At 47.4% G+C, this 25,556-nt stretch overlaps 1 protein-coding gene across 1 annotated transcript; it reads right to left on the bottom strand.

Annotated features, from left to right (window-relative positions):
• Positions 1-182: 182 nt before the first annotated feature.
• gas2l1 (growth arrest-specific 2 like 1) lies at positions 183-25,076 on the bottom strand. Its single transcript, XM_056593188.1, has 5 exons — positions 22,201-25,076; positions 12,138-12,245; positions 8,411-8,507; positions 7,252-7,552; positions 183-5,301 (listed from the first exon to the last, which is right to left on the bottom strand). Exons 1-5 carry the CDS (start codon positions 22,915-22,917, stop codon positions 3,225-3,227), a joined length of 3,300 nt encoding a protein of 1,099 aa, XP_056449163.1. The 5' UTR covers positions 22,918-25,076; the 3' UTR covers positions 183-3,224.
• Between the last annotated feature and the right edge of the window lie 480 nt (positions 25,077-25,556).

The raw sequence follows: 25,556 nt of genomic DNA, 5'->3' as shown, positions 1-25,556 counted from the left end.
TCTGAGCTTCACCACACCTGGAGTCCATCGGAACTTCAGCACACCTGGAGTTCTTCTGAGCTTCACCACACCTGGATTTCACAGATCCATCCCGAGATAGAGGGGCGGTCAGAGTCCATCCTAGGTTCATTGCTGTGCAATAATCCAATAATAAAGGTGTATGATAGTGCTACGTATTTTAAGAATCTAAACTACCCACACATAGACCCAATGAAGCAGGACCAAACATATAAGCTGTAAATACCATACATAGCCACAAGGGGAGCAAGACCTTACTGAAGGCTGTAATAAATACTTTAGCCACAGAAGGCAGCACCACAGACCAGGTGAGAAAAGCAGAGGGTTATCTCACATCGGCTCCCCCCACTACTTCCGGACCGCGCTGATCAGACCATAGCAGCCTACAGATCCACATTGTCCTCAGAACTCTCTCGGCAGCAATTAGACATAGATGGGTTTATGTTTTTGATCAGCTAGGAGAATACTCGCACGTGCTTAGAATACATCTTCAATCTCTCTTTGCTTCAGAGTATCAGTTTACCATACCGAAAATACTTTATACAAATAAAGTCTCTTTAAAGCTATTCCTTTGGATTCGATCACTTTCCTTGAAGAACTCTGCAATAGCTATAAAGGTGTATGATAGTTCGCCATGTATTATTTTGAGATCAACTACAGTCAGAAAAGCTAATTTAATACAGAGAGCTCTGTGTTGAAACTATATTGTGTTTAGCCGCTCATGAGCTAAAAATAGGCCTGTAATCACCCCAATACAAGAGGAAAACATGGTGTTATCGAAGAATGGCACAATACATTTCATTAATCAGACTAATGAATTGCATTTCAGAGGAAAATATTTATTACAACTTAACACCATTTCATCTTGACAGCATCTTGAAAACAATGCTATTGCAGTATTGCTATTTAATGCATACAAATATCACAATGTCAAGCACTTAATACATTGAACCAATGTTTTAGAGAAGATAAAGATTATAGCAAAAAAAAAAATTACTTTTCATGTTGGCCAGGAACATTCTTTTTTTTTTTAAGACCTTTAGGGAAATAGTGAGAAGGACCACAAGTGGGTAAGCAAGATGAATTCACTCAAGGGGTTTTCTGAACAAATAATTTAGCTTGAGCCAATTCAACATTGAAAGCCATTTTGAAAGTTTAGATGTTTGCATGTAATATAATTCCATATTGGGATCCTGGGTTTGGGACAGTGATGAGCGTCAACTCAACTTGGTATTTGAAGAAGCTGCTGTCGAAACAGTCAAAAGAACATGTCTTTGAACAATCTAAGTAGTGCAAACATGCCTGTTTGCCGAATGAATCCACCATTTGTTGTTGTGGCAACCAGCCATCCTTTGGATTGTATACAGTAGACACATATTAGACCTTCCTTCTCTTACATACTTACAACACTCCAAACATACTCATGATGCTATATCCTTTCATAAATAAATAAATAAGATCAACACAACATCCCCACTCTTTTCTGAAGTTATAACCTGATTATTATTTAAATAATATTTACATGAGAACACATGGTAACTTTCCCCCTTTAGATTTGCTGTCCGGCTCCGTTTCATCGTTTGTTTTCAAATTGTCTCCAAAACGTGTCATATGGTTTGCTAACATTTGATGGAGCAATTTTATCTATTTAACAATTTTACATCATAGTCATTTGAAAAGCTTTATAAAATATGAAAGAAATGCATGCAGCTCTTTAAAAAGATAAAAAGTTAGATTATTTTGAAGGTATGACCTTCCAAATAAGCCTTACAATGCAATTCCCACCTTTCGACCTGCAAAGACATGTCCTAGATCCTAAACCTGTTAATAACGCAACTTCCACACCCATGTCATTATGCAAATATGGTCCTCATTAAAAAAATCATCAAAAAATAACCTTTCCTCTCAAGTATTATTATTATTTGCAAACTGATAACTCATCTTAAGGGACAGATTAGATGGAATTCAGTGATTACAACAAATGTGTATGTTGATCATTACAAACTGAAAATCTATTTACTAATTCATTCCACAATCAGAATTAAATGGGATGCATGTCATTTTAAGTAAAAATGGCAAAGATCTCAATATTGGAGAAAAAAAAAAATTGCTAGAATGTCTTAAGGCAAGGGGAATTGTCAAGGCATTTTCAACACCAACATTGCATAGCTAAGGCAGCGACTGTATATCATAAATATGTACATTATGTATGTTGAAGTTATGTACACAGTACCCACAACATTCTGTGAGCTACACTTTGCACATATATTTACACATTCATTAAACAGCTGTTCACACATGTACAGTCAAGTTAAAGAGCATTATCTTTTCAGTGACATACTAAACACATATCTACCATCCACGGGTAGGGTGCATTGGACATCTTTTAAACTGTGTTTTACTGCAGCAACCTAAAAACCTAGAAGCAAAATGCCTATTTGGATTACTAAGACTGTGAGAAGCCGTGAGCAAGTGACAGTGAAAATAGATAAAATGTACAGAAGTTGGTTGGCCTGTACATGTGATATATAGTGTACTAAGTCTGAAAGATGATGAAGATACAGGTGACTAGTATGTTATACCTTTTTTATGTTGTGGAATGTCAGCCTTGAATGCTTAATGACCAGTATTTTGATTATGACGGCAAGAATAGATATTGTAGCAAACCACAAGAGGGAGCCATTGCGCTTAATTGTATTCCAAGGGCTGAAATGCCTGTGGGTTATGTTCTGAGTCCCTGGCATGTAATGTAACCATGCCCCTTAGTAAGGCATACGTTATTGCATATGCTCTTTCTGTCAGTATCAGTCTTGCTCTCTCTCTTTTTTCTCTCTATTTCACTCCTCTGTCTCTCTACCTCAATCACTCTTTCCAACCAATTAATCGGACACAAATCCCTCTGATTACTGTGGATGAGGGATGTAGGTGCAGTACCTTGAAGTTCGCGAAACCTTCTCCATACACGTTAAAACATTTTAAATGAATGTAAATCAAACTTCACAAATCATTACTTTGGTAATAAATAATTTGGCTTGAATGCAAGAAATATTATCCCCATTATGATCAGGGGTCATCTCAACGGGGACAAAAAGAAACAGAAAACCTGCAATAACAACAGCAGCCGAAAGTCCAGTCACTCTCCAGTTGTGGTCTTCACACAGTAGTAAGCATGAGGAGAACATCCCCTCGAATATCACAATCGTGAGCTACATCCAGGCCTCAGCGTCCACAGCCCCTGGCTGTGCAGGGAAGGGGAACTGCTGATTGGACGAGTGGGAGTGGGGGTCGTTCATGTTGGCCTTGTGCGAGAGGGATCTCCCGTTGGAGCGGGCGATCTGCGGAGACCCCGGCGGTGTGCTGTGAGGGGTGAGGGCCCTCTGAGTCTGTAGGTCTCTGTAGCTCACGGGCGTGGGGATGCGGGACGGACTGTTGTCGGGCCTGTTGTCGGTTCGAGGCCGTATCCGGGGCCGCAGCTTGAGCTTGTAGATGGAGGGGACCCGGTCGCTCTTCTTCTGCCCTTTCTTCGGTCGCAGGACCACCCCACCGTCGCTGTTCCCGTTAGTCAGGGCCGAGGGGGGAGGAGATGACTCTGAGTGGGACTCGCTCAGGCTGAAGCACATGGAGGAGTTCTCACTGGAAGAGTCCTGGTAGGAGCAGTCTTCAGATGTGGGCAGGGCCACTGGAGAAGGGCATTCCTCCGGGCCAGGGAGACCCTGGTGTTCCTGCTCACCGTCCTCCATGTCGTACGGCAGGTTTGGTTGTTGTTCCGGTAGAGGGATGTCTCCCTCGGGGCCTGAGCCCCATCGAGGGGGTCTCTGATGGTCGCTCAGCACCTCCCCTGAGGGACAGCCCCCCGAGTCTCCGTTCAGCTTCCTACAATTGAAAGTCGGTAACGGGGGGATCTGATTGGGCGATGTGGTTGGTTCTGTGTCTCCAAGGCCAGCCAGAGACGAAGGCATGGCCTCCCTCTCCTCCACAGAGCCGGAGATAGCCGGGAGCTTCTTCAGGGTCCCTTCACGCTCCCCCCAGCGCTCCAGCTCGCCCGGCCTCCCGTTCTGTAGTCCTCCGGGGGTCTGGCGGTGCGGTGGGCCGGAGAGCTCCTCCAGGTGGAGGTGATGGGGGATGGGCCTCTTTGATTCCCTCAGGTCCGGCAGAGCTCCCATTTTAGCGCCAACATTCAGGGAGGACGTCGAGGAGTTTGAAGAAGAATAGGCAGAGTCAGTGACGTTGGGGTCGGCCGCTGCCGGTACAGAAAGTGCCCCGGCTCCCCGCTGTGGCTGCTTGGGGACAGGGACTCCGTTGGACCCTCGGCTGGGCGCTCCTCTGCCCCGCTGGGTGTTGGCGAGGAACTCGGCCTCAAAGCTGCGGTACAAGTCCTGCTCCTTCTGGGGGTCCAGAGCGGGCAGCATCTGGATGCCACAGCCCGGTCCGTCCTCCTCGACCTCCTCGGCCCCCGACCAACCCCTGTGGGGGGGCGGGCCTCGACCGGCGGTGTCTGGGACATGTCCGGACCTGGGGGAGCGAGGAGGATTATGATGATGGGAGTGGCGGGGGGAGGGGTGGGGAGAGCGCCGGCCTCCGGATGACACCGGCGGCAGGAGGCGGGTTCTGCCCATGGAGGGCGAGCGGGGGGCCGGGGGTCTGGGGGTCACGGTGGTCTTCTTGCTGGGGCTACTGCTGCTGCTGCTGCTCTGGAGGCCTTTAACTGGGGAGTTGGAACATGAGGAAGACTGTCTCTTGGCGAAGCCTCCCACTATCCTAGGGGTTGAAGGGGGCACTTGTCTGGCCTCCCTCCTCTCTGAGAGGGGGGGCTGGGGGTCTCTATGGTGCGGCCCGGGGCTGGCGTCGCTCATACGGCTGTGGGTGGGGAGTTTTCCCTGGCTTTGGGAGCGAGCAGCTTGAAGTCTACGCGGGACCTCATTGGCCAGAGAGCGGCCCCTCTCTGTGCGGGGGTTCCGGGGCCCGTCAGAGGGTCCCTGCGGGGGGATGGGTTTGAGGATGGAGGTGGGGGCGGGGCGTTCCCGGGACTGGCTGCGTGCGCGGGGCATCGGGCGGCGCTGGCCCGGGGCGGAGGCTGCTCCGCCTCCGGGCCTCTCGATCACATGTTTCCCCTCCTTCCGGTTGACGAGCAGGACCACCTCGTCACCGGAGCGCCGGGAGGAGTTTGTCAAGCTCCTCCTGGCACCTCCTCCACATCCACCGCCTCCTCCCTTCGATGAGGTGGTCGAGGAGTCACTGTCTCCTGAGAGACGCCTTGTCAGGGGCAACATGGTCTCCCTGTTCCTGAAAGAGGGAGAGGAGAAAAGAGACAACATAATTAATATACACTATATATATGACCTCTGAGGTGGACCTCTACTGCTGACCTCTGAGGTGGACCTTTACCGCTGACCTCGGGGACTACCTGGTTTCCCCTTGGACATGTGATCTCCAAGGAGATCACTCCAACCGCAGTTCTTTTCCAACAACCAACAAAGAACTGCAATGTTGTCATCAACTGCTAGTCTCCTCAAGCCTAAACTAAATCATTGCTTTATTCTTCAGTAAGGGACCGTGTATCAAGACATGGAATCATGCCTAGGTCTGGGTATCGTGGGCAATTTCCTAAATCGATTTGATTTCGATTCATAAGGTTCTGAATCGATTAATCACGATTCGATTCGATTCAATCTGCTCTTAAATAATGAAAATGGCTCAACTGTGTTACAAAATACAAATGTACTTTAGTTTTAAACAGGTTTTAAGTGCAAACTTGTAAATTATACGGTTTAAACTTGAGCTGTAAACAAAACTGTCTCCTTTTTATGCGATTAGAAAGGAATTGCAAGTGAAAGTGTACTAGAACTACAACATTCCATCACTGCAAATTGCATTAAGGCATTGTTTAATAAAGTTCAAAAATAATAATAATGGTAAAAAAAAAAAAAAAAGATCTCATGCCTTAAATCGATATTGCAGTCTATCCAAAGTCTATCCAAAATCGATTAAATCGATTTTTTTACCCAGCTCTATTCATGCAGTTTGTGTAATAAAGCTGCTTCTACTACAACCACCACTAATAATTAGATAAGAAGAAGAAGGAGAAGGAGACGATTCATGACTAGGTTTTAAATCCCACCACGTAGCAATTTAAAAACAGACTACCGATAAAACTCAGAGGAAACTAAAATGTAATCGGAGTAGCCATTCCTTTAGAAAAAGGCAAGGGGCCAAGATAAATGAAAAAAGTATGGTTGTTCTCGTTTGTTTCACTTATCTTGAATCCCACCTGTTGACCTGCTTAGTCTGGCGGTCAGATAATCTGCTTTATGGAGTCTGGGGAACTTTGAGGGAAAGCCCCGCCCCAAAGCCCTGCTCCCCTTACGTCTGGACTCAGACATCACTCAACCGAGCACCGCCTGGGCCAGGGGCCAAAGTAAACCAACCCAAGGCCCCAAACTGTGTTTAACAATGGCGGCTCCACGCACTGACGTATCAGGAAGGTATGTGACTCACCCAACGTTGGCTTATAGGAAACAGGGCCAGCTCTAATGATCTGCATGTATCCAAAAGGGAGGGCGTTCTGCTGGCCATGACATGCCAGTGCCCACAAAACAATCCCACTTTGTCAGGAATCTGGAGCCAAACAAACACAGAGCCACTTTCCATCCCCCCATCGGCCTCACATTCATTCAGTCAACGAGTGTGTGCCGTGGAGAGATCACTGGGAACAAAGGCTTGATTAACCGCTCTCTGAGCCATTAATGTAATTAACTCAACAAACTCAGAGAGGAGAAGAGGGAGTGGAGAGGAGGTTCTAGAGAACAGGCGCCAGAGGACATAGCAGGGGAGAGGGCACTGAGGGCAACTCAAGAGATGAATATAAAAAAATAATTTAGTTTTAGCCGCTAGGGGGAGCCAGAGGGTGTTGTGTCCAGCTATTTGACGGGACAGTGTCACCTGAGATTATATAAATCTTCTCAACTATAATCTGCGGCTTCCTGGCCTTTGTATAAACTGTGTGTGATTGTATGATTGCAAAGGTTATCTTAACTCACAAGCCATTGTCCAAAAGCTTCTTGCATCCCGCCAAAAGCTCCGTTAACCCATCAACTATACTGAACTATCCATAAAATAAACCATTTCCTGTCGGTGCCTTAATGTTCCTTCACAGTGACCCTGTAGCCTAATGACTCCCTCATGACGCTATGGCTCATGCTACCATGCCACATCCACAGCCTGAGCGAGGCTCACCTGAGGGGGTTGAACTGGCGCGGCTCTGAGCGGTCCCTGGGCGGCCGGGGCAGCAGGGGCCGCCCGGCGCCGGGGTCCGGCTCGTTGCCGGGGGCGATGAGGGCCGGGTGGGAGCGGCCCTGCCGGCCGGAGGAACACGAGGCGGAGGGGGTCTCCAGGGTCCGTCGGTCAGGGGTCTTGTGAGGAGCGTCGCTGCGCCAGTGAGGCCCCGGGCTGGTCGAGCGAGAGGAGTGGGCGCTGGAGGACTTGCTGTGGCCTCCCTGGCCCTGGTTGCTGGCCTTAGCCTGGTGGTAGCGGTGAGCTAGCACCAGCAGGGGCACAATGAGCAGAGATAGGATTGAAGGCATTGGTAGGTGATAGGCAGGTTGGGCTCTATAGGTTTACAGAAACCAGAAAAGACAGTTTCAGCCAATTTCCTACTGGCTATTTTGATGCCGTCATCAAGTCCTGGAAGACAGGCATGATGTCATTGCCATCACTAGGGCTGTCAATCCATCTCTGAAGGGATCAATGTGCAGCTGTCCTATATTTGGTATTTCAATAATATTCATAGGAATATTGATATATATACTGTATAATTCTCCTCAAAGATGAGCATTGATCATTGATCATCATTCAGTACGCAGCAGCTGCAGATCAGAGCTGGATCCGCTCTGTGCAGTGTGTGGTTTCTGTGCGTTTCTCTTAATGAGCAGTGTTAGCTTGAAGCATGACCTAATGTCAGCTGCCTGCACACACAGCCTGTGATGATTTGAGTTTGGCTTCGGTGTGGAGCCTTTGAAGGCCAGGGGCCTGGATCACAGCTGCCTCTCCAGTCTGGTAGGACCAGCTACAGCCGCTGCTCTTAGTCGTTTCATTGGGTGCACTATAGTTGCTATCAAAGCTAAGGTACAAAGACTTTGGGAACTTAATTATTCACTGGCATTATTAATAAAGGTGAATTCAACAAGCAAATATTCTAATTTGACATAATACAGGCCACTACCTTTGTAAGAACCAAATATGTATCATTCAAAGATACAAATTCACATATATAATGATATATTACGTAATATTTAGGATGTAGGATTTAGGTCTGAGGTTCAGCTCCAACCCTACACAGGAACAGTGAGTAAGTTCTTTAAATAGTTAGTTTACAGGAAACAGGAAGTGACCTCACCAAAGGCAGCGCAGCGGCAGGGATCATGCTTGTCCAGATAGTGCTCCAAGGTGTCCCAGCCCCCCCCCACGCGCACCATCACATGGGTACGGAGGACCTGAGGAGACGAGGAACACAGACTCGGATCAAACACACACACACACACCATCACACAACCCACATACACAGACACACAGATAATCAAAACCCACACAGACATAAACCCCCCCACACACACACACACACACACACTCACACACACACCCACACCCACACAATGCCCACACACACACATGCAAACACACACGCAAACACACAACCCCCTCACATACACACAAACACAACTCATAAAGAAGTGCTTTAACCAGATGCTTCACCTCGAAAAATACAAATACCACACACACAGCGGTTAATAGACATGCAAATCTTAAAGTGGGACCGCATGCCAGGCCCCCCTGAGCACCCCCATGTCCACAGTGTTACGTAACAGTCCCATTAGAGGCTCCCCCTAACCCAATGCCCTGTACCTCCCCTCCCACGCATCACCACCCACCCACACACTCTGCTCGGCTCTCCCTCCCCCCAGCTGGGCCATTATGAGGCCGCTCATCGCCATGCCAACACTTTTAAAGGAGACAGGGAGGAATAATGAAGAGCAGTGGAGGTGGTTGAAAGGCTCTGACGCCTCTCTCGCTCTCTCTCTCCCTGTGGTCAGAGGAACAGGGCTGGATTAGCAGTACCCCCTCCCCTCCTCTGTTACTCCCCCTCCCTCTTCCCTCCTCCCCCATCACCCGGGGGTGGTTGTATAACTTAGCATTGTGGTGCTATGATATCATATGCTATGAGGTCGGTCCTAGCTAAGGCCATGAGGCCAGGACACCGGCCCCCATGACCCACATGGCGTCCGTTCCCTCCCCCCGGACGGGAGGGGATGGACCCCAGGATCAGAGGGGAGGGGATGGACCCCAGGATCGGAGGGGAGGGGATGGACCCCAGGATCAGAGGGGAGGGGATGGACCCCAGAATCAGACGGGAGGGGATGGACCCCAGAATCAGAGGGGAGGGGATGGACCCCAGAATCAGAGGGGAGGGGATGGACCCCAGGATCAGAGGGGAGGGGATGGACCCCAGAATCAGACGGGAGGGGATGGACCCTAGAATCAGAGGGGAGGGGATGGACCCCAGAATCAGAGGGGAGGGGATGGATCCCAGGCCCAGACGGTGTTAGGCCTTTCCTTCCTATCCTCTGAAATAGGGCGTGTGGTGAGGCTGATATCAGCTCTGGGATGCCTGATCAAGCTGGAGGAATTATGAGGGTTTTGTGCGCTAGCAATAATAATGACATCCAATCCGCTCCCAGGGCGTCCTGCCCTCACAACTGGAGACATCCCATCCCAGTTTCCAAGGCAACGGCCCACAGATGAGATTTGAACTCAAAACGGGGTAGACATACAACAAAATTCAAATCAATGAAATACATATTATTTATGATATCATATAAAGTTATATATATATATATATATATATATATATATATATATATATATATATATAACTTGCATCTCTTTTTTAATTTAAATACCATTTGTCCTTTCTAATTAAGGTCATTCTTTTGTTTGTTATTACCAAAGATAAACCCTAAAAGGACATATATGCCCTCATTTCCAGATTTAATTTTTTTGTTTTTTCAATTATTATATAATAACATATAGATATTATATCATGGAACCATAAATTGTGCAGCTCACATTACGATAACAATCAACCGCCCTGCCACGTCCCTAAAGCCCAAAAACCCTTACCCCAAAACCCTAATCCTATAACCCCATAACCCTATGACCCCATAAACCTAACCCTATAACCATAACCCCATAAACCTAACCCCATAACTCCAACTCTATAACCCCAACCCTAACCCTATAACCCTAAACTCATAACCCTAACCCCATAACCCTAACCTATAACCCTAACCCCGTAAACCTAACCCCCTAACCATATAACCCCACTCTGCTCCAGCCTCGACCAGCTCTCTGGGACTTGGCAGCTGAATTAAAGCTGTTTGGCAGCGATGGAGGCTCCAGGCTTCCTCCCCCCCTGCTAAACGAGGGACACGTGTTGTTGCCTGCACTAGAGGCTGCTCGGAACACACTTAATCACCCTCAGATCATCCATCAGGGGAGGCCACTGGCAGGAAGGAGAGTAACCTTACACAGAGGATACACCCAAGCACCGACAGGGACAGACAGACAGAAAAACAGACGGACGGACGGACAGACAAACAGACAGGGAGATAAACCGAGGGACCGTCTTTCTACGTGTTCTTGTCCCATCCCGTTGGGAAGGCGCACCGTGATGCAAATTTTGAGGGGATAATTCCGCTAAAATGCATTACAACTCAATCAACAGGCATTTCTTGATCTGTAATAAGTAGAAAGTACAGATATTTGTATTGAATGTAGGGAGTAAAATAAAACAGCAGTCAGGAAAAATAAATACTCAATAATAGTACAGATACCTGAAAACAAAGTATTTGTACTTTGCTACTGTCCACCTCTGGAGTCAGACATATGAAGACAGATTAACAGATATGAAGACATTCATAAACATGCATGCAGAGGCATGCAGACACACCCAAACACACACACACACACACACACACACACACACACACACACACACACACACACACACACACACACACACACACACACACACACACACACACACACACACACACACACACACACACACACTTTGATGCGTATTCAAAGGTTGAACTGTGCAAACATGCACATTCAAAGATTGTCTTCCCAAAATAAATGATTTATGCTTATGGGGCAGCAATACATTGACATGTATTAAGTGAGTAAATATATTATATTATATGTCTTTCACAATTTGAGGATATTTCTTTTTTTATACAAATGAAAAAATGCCATTGTGCACCCGATTTTCTTGAAAATGCAAAACCGTAAAATGAGGGGAAAATATTGACAACAATTATCGACCTCCAGCCAGAGCGGTTCGGTGAAGGCAGAGCGTTTGGAATGAGACCCAGAGACTCCATTAACTCCTCGTGGTTATCATGGGGAAACTGAACACGGAATCAATCCCGGCATCTACCCCAACTTCCTGCAGGGGCTGATGGGTCCAGCAGCAACCCACATGGGGCTCAAACTAAGGTGTGGTTCAAGCAGGCTGTGACCAAGATAAGACTGTGTCAGGAAATTACCCAATGCCCTACGTTGTGTTTGGGGATATATGTAGGAGGGGAGATTCATGCAAATTGCAAATCCAAGGAGGCAAAGGAAACGGTTTTGTTTGTATTGAAAAGGCCAACGGTTCCGATCCAAGCACACCAGAATGAAAGCCATCAGACCATCATGATTCCCACGCCAGGGAAAGCCCCGTCTATGGTACACTGTGTTTCATCAATCACACTTCATTTCTTATTGGCTCCAATGAATACTGAGCAAAATATGGAAAGTGACGACACTAACCAGAAACAGCTGGACGGGCTGCACCCATGGAATAACCATGCCAACTAAGACCTTTAGATGGGGCTATCCCTGCAGACGGATTCAGAGTTTGGATTACCCTTTAATTACCGCTTTATGTTCTTCTTGCATTAACATGTAATGCCAACACTTTGTTGCCAACGTTGGATGTATTGCTGTCAGGGCATCGATCACCTGATGATCACCAGATTTGCAATATCTTTTTGTTCATCAAAGGGAGAGCTTATTACCCTGATGAAGATCAAGGCGCTGGAGTCTCCAACTTTGTACTTCCCCTCCGACACCTTGGTCATGGGGAACTGACCGGGGCAGGAGCAGCGGCCCAGGATCTCACGCACCTGCAGACAACAACAACAACAACAACAACAACAACAAACATCAGCGTCTACACGTACAGCAGCTCGGTGGAAGACATGGATTCCACAATAACAAAAGGGTCTGTCCCTGAACCTTCCCTGTCCCTCATTGCATATTATATCTTCCCCTGGTGGGAGCTATGTGTGAATAACCCATAGATAATGGTTATTAGTCACATATCAGTGACAGAAAGTCCCTCTGCCTCTGTGTCAATATTTCAATGAATGCCCTGTCTGTGAGCCATGGGGGTTGTCTCACTAGGTGGTGACTTTGGACCAGTCTTTCTGTGAGTCATCATCCTGCGGAGGGCTCTCTTCCAAATAGCTCCTTGATTAAACACTATGACGCCTCTCTGTTCAAACTCAGCAGACAAAGCATTGCATCACTTCCTGTTTGTGGGTCCAGTTAATGGAACGGTGTGAGGGGAGCACAGGAGGAACATTTAACCGGAGGGGTTGCTTAGTCACCGATTACATATACTTTATATATGGACAGTAGACCCACACACATTCTTACACACAAACGTACTCTCTCACAAACACACGCACACAATCAAACACACATACACTATCTTCCTGTACTTTTATGGGTCAGAGAGGGTGTGAGGCGGTAGAGAACTATTAAGTTAAACATGTGTGTGGTTGTATGTTTATGTGAGACGAGAAAGAATAAACGAGAGAGAGAGAGAGAGAGAGAGAGAGAGAGAGAGAGAGAGAGAGAGAGAGAGAGAGAGAGAGAGAGAGAGAGAGAGAGAGAGAGAGAGAGAGAGAGAGAGAGAGAGAGAGAGAGAGAGAGAGAGAGAGAGAGAGAGAGAGAGAGAGAGAGAGAGAGAGAGCACTGGGCGAGCAGGCTGGTGACATCAGCAGGTCTGTGGTGCCACATGGGTTTGGAGTTGAGCGAGTCAGAGCCGGTGTTTGCTGGAGGCTGCGGTCAGGTAGGGAGGGGAGACGGGCGTGGCAGAGGTGCTTATTAGGGAGACGAGTCAGACACAACTACAGGGCAGGGTGAGAACAGCCTCCCCTGTCACATGGGTTGCCAGGCTCTGGGCTTGTATGATGGATTTCTCCCATATGACTGTCCTCTTACACGAAGGCGTGCACACACTTGTAGGGAAGGACCCACAACGGACAAGCGCGCTCGTGGAAGGAGAAGACAAGTCTTCTAATGTTTGTATGAAAGGCTCAGTTAAACCCACAAAGACATGTTTTAGTGCTCCAGTGCCCTGTCCCTAACCCTCCATCTAACCATTTGATTTGCCCGATATTGCCAAGGGTTTGTGGTTAAGCTATCAATTCTTAGTGGTAATAAGAAAACCAAGTGAAGAAACTGCTGCCCCAGAAGGAGGTGTCAGAACCTTGAAGACTAGTTATTCTGCCATCAAATCTGGGAGGATTGCTGGAGGTCCGGAATGCATGTTGTTCAATGCCAGAGAATCCATGAACTTTGAGGATGCCAACTGGTGTGGCCTCGCCCACCAGCAACACAGAGGGCTGACCTCGAACCAGGTGTGTGAGCGGTGTGTGTATGCATGTAGGCTTCATGTGGGGATGCATGCTTTTCTGTGTGTGTCTGAGTTAATCCATGTGTGTGTTTATCTATGTGTGTGTGTGCCCGCAATGCTTAGATGATTGTGTATCTGAGAGATTAGGGCAGCACCTTGTTATTTGCTGTGAATAGCACCCGTCTTTATTTTCCATGCTAATTAAAGGGGAGGGCAGAAGTAGGGCCAAGCCTTATCATGTTAGCTCTCTGGCCCTCTCTAACCTTAACCCTCTCTAACCCTAATGCCTAACCCTCTCTAAACCTAACCCTCTCTAACTCTAACCCAATCTAATCCTAACCCTCTCTAAACCTAACCCTCTCTAACTCTAACCCAATCTAATCCTAACCCTCTCTAACTCTAACCCAATCTAATCCTAAACCTCTCTAAACCTAACCCTCTCTAACTCTAACCCAATCTAAACCTAACCCTCTCTAACTCTAACCCAATCTAATCCTAACCCTCTCTAACTCTAACCCAATCTAATCCTAACCCTCTCTAAACCTAACCCTCTCTAACTCTAACCCAATCTAATCCTAACCCTCTCTAAACCTAACCCTCTCTAACTCTAACCCAATCTAATCCTAACCCTCTCTAAACCTAACCCTCTCTAACCCAATCTAATCCTAACCCTCTCTAACCCTAACCCTCTCTAACCCTAACCCTCTCTAACTAACCCTCTCTAACCCTAACCGTCTCTAACCTTTCTACCCCCACACCTAACCTATCCACATCTTCCTTCCATTATTATGAAACTGTCAAAGGAGGGCCTTCAACCATTCAGACCTAACAATATAACTCGTAATAAACAACAGGACTTCAACAGGTACATCTATTTTCCACTGGCCGGGTCCATTCCTCTGCTCTTTCCTTCTCTTTTTCTTCTCCTTTGCTTTTTTTTCTCTGCTCAACCTTCCCAGCTTCTCTTCAGATATTGGAAAAAACCCAGCCAGTGACTTAATGGAAATATCACCGTGGCAACAGACACACAAACACACACACACACACACAGTATTAGCCTTCCTTCCCATTTGAACTGGACCGTTTGCTTTGCTGTTTTTTTTAAACACACACATGTATATACACCCACCCACTCCCACACACGTACACACGAACACGCACACAAAATCATATGTACACGCACACATATAAACACATTGAACACATGCACATACGCACATACATACGTACACCCCACACACACACTGAATACCGAACACACACACCAACGTGTTCAGCTGAGGTCATTTTTTTCTCTCCCACTGTGAGGTGCGAGGCATTACACACACAGAGCACTTTCCAAACCTCCAGATAATTAAAGCCAGTCAAGGACACGCCAGGGTTAAACTCTGGAGCATTATCCAGAGTGTACGTTTCCCATGCCTGTACACAACAGGCAAGAGCCCGGTTGGCCACAGACACAGAGACACAATAACATGGAATGACCCACAAATAGCTGGAGCTGGAAACGGCCTCGCTGCTGTTGAGGAGGAGGGGCTTGTGATGAGGCAGGGCTTGTGAGGAGGGGAGGACAGAGGGAGGGAGGGCAGGAAACATGCAGGAGTAAACTGGAACGCCAGCAAAAAATAAACTTGAGGATGAATTATGGAAAATATGTTGGTCACATGGGACACATTTACACAGAGAGAGAGAGCTGCTGCAGATGTTTGAGAGAGAGAGACGAGGGAGAGATAGTGAGGCAGAAAGAGATAGAGAGGCAGAGAGAGAGTAGGAGAGAGAGAGAGAGAGAGGCAGAGAGAAAGAGTGGGAGAGAGAGAGAGGCAGAGAGAGCGAGATAGGCAGAGAGCGAGAGAGGCAGAGAGAGAGGGAGAGAGAGGGAGACAGAGGCAGAGGCAGAGAGACAGAGACAAAGAGAGTGAGAGAGAGATATGGGGGCACGCTGTGATTTCATAACCCAATCCCCTCACACAGTGATTGTGATGAGCTCTGGTGGTCGTGTGATCAGGGTTTTGGGGTTGAGCCCACCAAAGACAGCCCAGAGAACGCCTTGGAAAACTCCCTTCAGGTCTGAGGCAGCGATAGATATATTTACATACAGAATTTGCCTATAGATTTGTTTACATTGCAATAGTCACGGCCGCACCTCATAGCTGTAAGTGTTGACTTTGATGGAGTGACTCAACAGAGCCAAGGGGGTTGGTGTAATCGCCTCAACCCCTCCCTTCCTGCCTCTTGAAGGAACATGGGGGAGATACGCGGGCAGATACAGGGGAGAGACGTGTATAAACCTTATAGGGGCGTGGTGGTTAGAGGAAGATACACGTGTAACAGTGCATTCATCTGGTTTTTTGACTGTACGAAAGGTTGAATGTTGCCAAAGCTGAACAATAAAAAACAAGTGGTGTAACCTCACAGGAATGCATGCTCCATTTATTTTTTCTCTCTACATCTGTAGCAGCTTCAGGCAAACAAAGAAGAGATCTTTGCTCAGGGACAGGCCTACAGTATATGCGTGACACACGTTCAACAACTAAAAACATAAAACAAATACAACAAAACAGGTTCATGAGTAAATACAATGTCATAAAACAATTATTCTTTTATTGAACAGTACCTTGAACCTGATTTAAGCACTACTTTAATAATTAATATAATTTTATTGTCCCGTGCCAAACAGCAACGTTGACAAAAAAAGATGCATATAAAGTGGAGATGTGTGTTTGTTTCTGACACAGCCTCCAGCCCTGAGGAAGATACTCCCAGGAAAACCAGAACACAGGGCCAGCAGGTCAACCTCCTGCTGCTCAACAACCGTTCACACAAACCCTCCGTCTGAACCGGGGAACACAGCGCCAAGCCTCGGCACTACAGAACCCGGAGTGATAAAGCTCACAACCATGAGAAGGGGTTGACCATTCTTATCAGAGTACAGACGAGGCCAGTCAGATGATCTCTTGTGGAGCTGTAGCGTGTTCGTGTGAGTCTGAATACTTCATCTGCTTCCTTCCCCAACAGCATCAGGGGCCGGGAGTGAATTGAGAGGTTGACTTTCCATTATGCAAAGCCCCTCCGGGACCCTGAAACGATTCAAGTGGGCTAATGGCCCAAACAGAAACCTTCCCTGAGACGAAGAGGACAATACATGTCATAACGGTCATTCCTCTGCATTGAAATGCAGTGAGGAATGCGCTAACTCTTCAGCACTTAGAGCCTTGAGACATTGCTTGAAGGCTCAGAGGGCCACAGCGCCTCCTACCACACAGTCTTGGCCTATTCTGGACCAGACCAGGACCATCTGAAGGGAACGCAGCGAGCACAGCAGACACCAGCTCCAGGGTCATTCTCCATTCCAAAGACACATTCCTCACTCATCCAACCCACATGGCTCGAGGCTCAGGGTCACACACATGTAGGGAGAGCAAGGGGGGAGTCACACATAGAAACATACTGAATAAGTCATTGCTTTCCGGGATATTCGGGATATATAGGACAGTAGGCTTGGAATAACTGAGCAATCCGCTCGGAACTGAAGGGTGGACCTCCTGTCCGACGACCCTCTGCTGGGTTTGTACGATGGCTCAGCAGCTTGCACACTCTCTTCACCTTATTACACTGGGACAGCTGTCCCCCACTCAAGGTTATGAGTGATTATGGTCTGCAGAGGGGCTCAATGTCATCACGACGGTCTACACCTGAGACCACTGGGAGACATCCATCAGCCACCAGTTTGGTTTGTGTGGATGCCGTGTAACCCCAAAGATGAATAGATGCATTTCTGTGATACTATCAACTTTATTACCGCGTTAGCAGCACTATAGTATCTTCTGTCCAGAAGATGTAAAAATAAGAATGTGTATAGTCAGCGTATTCAGTTAAGTGAGATTCCATCCCAAATATTGGATTAGGAGCATTGTGGAATGGGGAATCTATTATCTATTAAGATAAGCACGATGCAACTGGATGGATGGGGTCCAGATGCTGACAACAGAGAGAAGCTAACATGTGATGGATGTATGGAAGGGACTGCTGCCTGTCCCAGTGTGGGGAGAGGGATGAAAGGGTGGGGGACTTCCATGCCCCCACAACAAAACACATCTTTATCACCATGCTGCTGTTAATGCATTCCCCTGATACACAGAAGAGCAATGCATCACACTGGTACGTTTCTCTCTTTCTACATTCATGTTGCAGCATAGAAAGTGCAGAGAAATGAGGCCTGCTCTGTGCTTCTGCTGCTGTTTTGCTGTGCCGGCTGGGTATTGCATGACACATTAAATTGGCAGAACCATAGAATTTCAATCTCCAAAATAATTCATTTAGAGGAGGTGTGTGTAAAGTATCATACACACACAGAAATACCTCCCTTCACGGAGAGCGCAGGAGTCTGACCCAATGTAAGCCATGGTGACCTACTTTCCACTACCAATGTCTCTCCTTCTCTCTCCCCTTGTGATCTCCCTCCAGCCGGCTCACCCACTCCCTTGCCTTCGCAGTGAGTGGAGCGTCTATTCTAGTCTGCTAGAGCACAGCGCAGCAATGCCCTGCAGGCGTTCAACCCGCACCCTTTCCTTGCGTCCATCCCCCGGAGCATGAGGCCAGTCCGTATACAGGCTGCTGACGTGTGTGTCCTCTCTCCCACTCCCTCCACCATGACAGCTGAGAACGCCGTACTGTAAACTCATCATCATGGTTGGGACGCGCCGTCAGCCGCTCCCGTCTGATCGCTGTACTGTCAAACCCTCTGTGCTGCCTGGTCCTCCTCCTCCCAGTCCAAAACTATGGGATGCATTTCTGCCACTAATCATCTCTGCCACACATCCCTTCTCCATGCACCAGGAGAGCCTTAGAGAGCGGGCGGCCTGCACCTGTGTGTGCCAATGCATCTAAACTACAGGTGTATTGATACGTACTTAACTATAGGTGTATGGAGGCCTACCCATCCTAACTATAGGTGTATAGAGGCCTACACAGCTAAACTACAGATGTATGAACTTAAGGCATACACATCTAAAATACAGGTGTATGGAGGCATACACATCTAAACTACAGGTGTATGGAGGCATACACATCTTAACTACAGGTGTATGCAGGCCTACACATCTAAACTACAGGTGTATGGAGGACTACACATCTAAACTACAGGTGTATAGAGGGGCCTATACATCTAAACTACTGGTGTATGGAGGCCTACACATCTAAACTACAGGTGTATGGAGGCCTACACATCTAAACTACAGGTGTATGTAGGCCTACACATCTAAACTACAGGTGTATGTAGGCCTACACATCTAAACTACAGATGTTTGGTGCCTTTGCATGCGGCGGGTATCCTCCATTTTGGTTTGTGTTATAGTGGGTTTCTAGTTTTTAAAGGCCAACCGGCCCCTAAGGTCTAGTCTGAGTCGATAAGGGAAGAATATCAAAGCGACCAATGAGAGGAGGAGAAGACATGTTCCATTATGTTCCATTGGCTGCAGGGAATACACACAAATTTACAGGATCAACGCCATAATCTGAAGGTTGTGAAAACATGACATGCTTGATGAAATGCACTCTCTTCAAAGGATCAACACGGGGGAGGCCATATGGATATTGACCAGCTGCTATGGAATTCCTATAAAAAGCATCGGGATATGGAATTAACACCAGGGTTAATGCAGGTCTATCTGTCTGTGTCTTCAGCCCTGAGCAGACAACTGTAACAATACCCCACCAGACAATCCCCACTGACCCGGTGTGGAACACTACCGGTCTGCCCTCCATTAGAGCTTACTTCAGGACCGTTGGGGGGTTGCTAATAGATTCATACATTAATATCTAAATGTATTGTCATTGCGAATAAAACTAACTATATACTATTAAGATACAGTGCTGGCCAATGACTTGCTTTCTATGAGTGATTATTAGAGCTGATTACCTGGAGCTGATCAGCATTTAGGACTAACATGCTATAAGTGTGCCAGCATCAGTCTTGCTCTCTGAAGCCTTATTGTCAGTCTGTTTGGTGAGAGTTCAGTGTGTGAGACTTGTTGCAGAGTCTAGATATTTGCCTTATTCTATTGTTCTGTAAAAGGGTAAGCTGCCTTTTTGTCTTTACTCTTTTCTTTTCTGGCTTTTTTGGTTGATCCTAGACTGGGTTTTGGTTGAGACACGGAGGGTCTTACAGGTTATGTGGCTAGCCTGAATCCCTTTTAGTTTGTTCCTGCAATGTTTACAGTGTATGGATGAAAAAGAAATGCCTTAAGAATCCCTTTTCTGTGTTGCCTCCGAGTCTGATGCCCACTCAGGGTGATAACCTATTTACATGCATGTATAGCCATTTTTATGAAGGAAATTAAAAAATGGGGCCCTTGGGCCCCATACCAGGTCCCCTCCTGTAGCCCTCAGGGCCCCATACCAGGTCCCCCCCCTCTCTGGTGGCTGCTGCTTCCCCAGGGCCGTCAGAACTTACAACCAGCCACAAGGACCTTAATAATGTTGCCGTATTGATCCTATGAACTCTCCGCATACTGGGTCAACTGAACATCGACAAAATGTAAGGAACTTGTTCACCGGCCCACCTCACTATGTTATGTCATTGTCCCCAAATTCTTTCCTTTGTCTATAACAAAGGATACTCCATTTTTACATTCCCTGGATTGCAGTGTATTGTTTGGCCAGTCTTGCCATATTATATTTTTTATGAAAAAAGACGTTATCATCACATATTGTGGCATGAATGGTAGATAAGGTTGTTTTTGCTGCCAATAATTTACTACTACAAGGGGTTACTTGCTTTTACTTTAGAGACTAAGTCTCTAGATGCACGATGCAGAAGACCATTACCACAGGTCAAGACAAGGCAACACCTGAATCATAGGAACAAGGACAGCGACTTTAGTTTCCTCAAAGGAGGACATGTCGGTTGCAGATCCGGCTCAGTGTGACACTTTGTGGCCAGGAGATGAGGATGTGAGAGCTCTGCCACCGAACCTTGAGTCAATCTCTATTTTACGTAAGTGATATAAGCCTAACTATAACACTGACTCACCTCAACGACTACACAGAGCTCATTTAAATAACCACATTACACAAACAAATGTAACGATTTGGAATTAACTCAGGGACATGTCCTATGAGTCTATATACTCAGAATGTGGTTTGAATTCAAGACCAAGCTAACCTTCATGACTATCTTGTGTACTGCAGGATAAACGGGAACACAATGTGTTTGAAGAACCAAACCAATCTCTGTTCAAACTATTTTAAAACAATCAACAGTTCTGCACAGGACAACACTATTCTGATGTCTTGAGAGACAGCAGGAATAAAGTCCTGAGTGACGCATGCCATCAGCAAGCATTTTTTCTCAAAGTCAGCATCATCGCTGACCAGCGGGAATGTCCCTCAGCACGCCGACAGAGGTTTCTTTAGAGATGGTCATCTTTTGAACTAAGGGCCCAGGCTCACTCAGAACTCAAGGGGAATACCATGATTCAAGGATTACCCTACAGTTTTTCACTTAACGGACTGGATCACTAACATGGAATGATTGTCTACTTCCCCCATCCACTTAGATTTGAAATGCAATCATAGATCAGTTTGTGAGGCTTCTGGAAGGTTATTGGTTCTCTAAGCACAGGTAGACAGCCAACCCAGGAAGTATAAATTAGGGCCTCAACGGCCCCTGAGCTCAGGTGCCAAATACCTATTTTATGTTGGGTTCTTTGGTAAGGCAGAGCATAACAAAGGACAAGAACACACATCTAACATGATGATCCAGCAGAACTGTATCACATCATCAGTGTTGCTGCCACAGCATGAGATTGACTGCTGACTGCCCCCCCCCCCCTCAACACACACACACACACATAATTTTCTGAAAGGGGGCTTTGTTTCACCTCTCATCCGCAGCAGACGATGAACTCTCAGCTCACCAGAGAGGATGAACTCCTCTCTCATCAGAGACAGTGTGGCTGTAGGCTCCTCTCTACAGCCTGCTATTTGTGACCCTTCTTCTCTAATTTTTCCTTCTTCTCTAATTTTTCGGGGGGGTAGAGACCCCTCCCCCCCCCCTCGGTCCAGTCCCCCGGTGTAACAGAAAACGGATGGATGCTGCTTCAGATTCCACCACAGGGGAGGATGTGGAGTCGCTCGGTTGAAATTGATTTCCCCTCTGGTATGTGAGCGATGATGTGCTGGTGGGCAGAGTCCCAGTGGTGCACTGGTGTCATGACAGTAGAGAATACTGGTCTGGTTACCGGTGGTGGAGAATCAAACAATGTGAAAGAGACCGCTTTGCTAGTGACAGCTATGCGGTACAAGCTCAGTCTGAGCTATCACAGCTAGAGAAACCTAGTAAACACCTAACTAAGCACTGACATTATGTACATATGAAGCTGGAGTATGATGCCGTGACGGCCAAAGTGATAACACTCTTAGTGACGGCTACTCACCAGCTCGTCCAGGTTCCTCATGTCCAATAAAACTCTTTTCTGCTGCCACACAAATTGCGCCTCATCAGTTTCATCCTCCAAACTCAAACTCTTAGGGACCTCCTTCTGGCTGTAGCGCCGGGCCGGGGGGCTCTGCTGCCCAGGGTCCCCGGCTTCCTCCGGCTCCCGGGGATGAGCCCGGGTCTCCTGGTCCCGGATCTCCTCCTCGATCTCCTCCTCGAGCTGGATCAGCATGGGGGCCAGCATGCCGAACTTGGCCCCCCGCCGCGCCACCTCCAGGAGGCAGAGCACAAAGTTCTTCTCGTTGCATCGCTCCACCAGGTCGTTGGTCTCGAACATCAACACGTCCTTGATCCACAGCTCCTGTCGGCACCACGTGATGAAGTTGGACACGTTGTCCCGCGCCACAAACGACCCGGAGACCACGTTGCGGGACTGAAACACGACGTCCTTGCTGGGCATCCTGAGGGGCCGCGCCGCCTCCGGCCGCTCCCGCTGGAAGTCCAGCGCGGCGCGGTTGACGTTGTTGGCGTGGCGGCAGAGCGCGCAGCCGCCGTCCAGCCCGTCTGCGAAGGTGTCCGCGCTGAGATCCAGGTCGTACAGCGTGTTAAGCCACTCCGCCAGGTCCTCCTTCATGGCGTACAGGTACTCCTCGCTCGACTTGAAGGGCCTGATGCTCTTGGACGCGGCGGACTGGATGTTGCTCTGATCAGCCATGATGCGGGGATAGCGGCCACTCGTCTGAACTCTTAACGGATCATACCCGCTCGGGTCTCACTCTCTGCTCCCTGACGCCTCGTCCACACGTTAAGACAGAGAGCCGCGTCGACGCGCCCATGACCCGGGGCGAGGCGGTCTCTGAAGGCGCTCCAAGATGAAGAAGCTCCGAGTCCTCGCGGATCTCCACGCACTGCGCACGCGGCGCGTGGCCGCTTTTCCCGGATGTCTCGACAGAAGCCGTTTCCTTCAGCGCGAGCATTGCCGGCCTGGAGCACGCGGACGAGGGGTCTGGCGGGTCGGGTCTGAGGCGGGTCTGGAGCGGTCCGTCGGGGATCCGCACCCATCAATGCGCGTCGGCTTCTTTCCTCTGCGAGTCTTAGGCGCGACCACGCGACGCGCGGTCCCGCCGTGTCGCTGTGAGCGCGCGGCTCCTTGATGCAGGATGACTTCAGTCTCGCTCAGCCCGTGTCGCTCGCGCCTCGCGCGCAGAATATGTTGACCTGCTCGAGCTCAGACGGAGACTCATCCCATTACCGGATCAGCACCCGCGAGAGGGGCAGGAAATGAACCCTATCTTCCCTATTTTACAGCGCGCGCCTCCCGAACTGAACATCATGGTAAATCAACGCGGGGATCAAGCTGTAACACATTTACCACAACATGGTCTGGATCAAACTCACGTACTGGGGGCATAAAGAAGGTATCTCAAGCAATGCGCCAAAAGCCGACCCCCACCTGAGGTGTTCGGGACTCAGCGGTCTAGTCTAGACTGATAGATTATCACATCGTTTAATAGTTGATACGCCATCACTGGATCTGAAACCCAGTGGCCCAGAGTCCTTAGTAGTGCATCTTCAGATACCAACAAGGAGCACATGACCTTAGATCGCACTTGGGACGAGGTTACAGAGCGGCTGGTTCTCCCCTTGGTGCACGTCAGCTGGCTGAGGTCCATTCCTTCACATTAGGGGGTCGCGTTCTCCTCAGATGACCCTGCTGTAATGGGTTCAACTCCTAGGACCCCCGCCCATAGGAGGGAGGCTGGTTCTAAATCCCCCCATCCAGTCTGAAAAGTATAAGGGAGGGGGCAGAAGGGGATGACAGACCAATGCCTCCGATGACGTGAATCAAACATTGGACTTTATTTTACAATATAGGCATACGGTTAAAAGAATACCTATTCGTTTTTCTCAGTCGCTTTGGTACATTTCTCAGATTCGAATTGAAATTCTCAAAACTACCTGTTCAATCTTCACATCATTGTGTCACTTGTGCACAACAGAAAATCAGTTTCTCATTTCTTTGAACAAGTTGCGAATGCTTTGGTACATTCATGCAAATGATTATGTACAATTCTCTGCTCTTTCCTATATTATCAATTGCTTATGTCATGTTAATCAAAATGTATTGTAATCGGTCTCTATTGAATAGTCTCACCCCCACAACATATAGGCATTAGTTCATTACAGAAGTCTTTACATGCAAAATGGTTGAACAAGTTGTCACAATGTCAAGCATATTTCTATACATTTCCATGACTTTTTTTTTTCTAAATCTGTCCTGAATTGGTAATTTGCAACCAGGTGATCTTGACTTTCTCTAAAGGGGTGAATTGTGAGAAGAGTTAGATCAACCAACGATCAACCAGTTTAATGAAATTGCTCAAAGGTGCATCTCATGAAACATAAACTGGCAAGTAGATATAGCTTGAGCACAACACAATGTTACATTGTCTGACAATGGAAGGATAAGGAATTAGGATCAACAGCCAGAGAGAAGAGGAAGAGGAGTGAGGCTGCGTGAGAATGAGAATTTGTGGCCCAATAGACAGTAACGACCGGAGGTGTAGGAAGACTGCGCTGTAATTCCTACAGCAATGCATGTACATTTTCCCACATTTGTCCTATACATGTTCACATTTCTAGCAATGACATGGTCCGTCAACAAATTACAGTACAAAGCGTAAATGTGATCTTGTCCAATCTCTTACAATTGTCTTCAGAACTTTAGCCATAGTTTACATAAGAACATTCCTCAGCGTACACCGTTATATTGACACGACAATAATTGACTCTTATCCATACAATGACTCGTCATTCGGATGGCACTGACATGTTCAGATATTAACTTTTGAGAGATGAACTAAGGATTTAGAGCAAGAGCCTGGCTTTTGCAGGTAATCCATGGTGTTTTGCTATTAGTAAGAATTGTTTTCAGAAATGCATGTACCGTTTTGCAAATGTTTATTCGAGAATTGTAAAGCGACTGAGAAAAACTAATAGCCAATAGCATTAGGATACACGGAGTTTGCCCCCCCTTTCAAATACAGGCCATGTGCGTTTCGAAGCTGGTTAATCGATGACGTTTTGCGCATTAGCACGTTGGCAGTGCAGCCCTCACGATGGAGCTTGACGTCTTATTCTACCAGATTAAATACGATATTAACTCCGCACTTTGCCCATCGGAGCATCTCAGTGAACAACCGACTTTCACCAGCAATTTAAGAGATGAACCATTAGAAAGATCCAACAGAGACCTGTGATCCCAGCTCAATATCTCGATGGGATGACCGCAATCATGTGTACTAAGCACACATGCGATTTGGTTTGTAGTGAAGCCTAGTTTTAAATTAAAAT

This window comes from Gadus chalcogrammus, chromosome 6, assembly GCF_026213295.1.
Source record: "Gadus chalcogrammus isolate NIFS_2021 chromosome 6, NIFS_Gcha_1.0, whole genome shotgun sequence".
Lineage (NCBI taxonomy): Eukaryota > Metazoa > Chordata > Actinopteri > Gadiformes > Gadidae > Gadus > Gadus chalcogrammus.
Note: the sequence above shows the minus strand (reverse complement) of the source record. Positions and strands in the feature narration are given on the sequence as shown.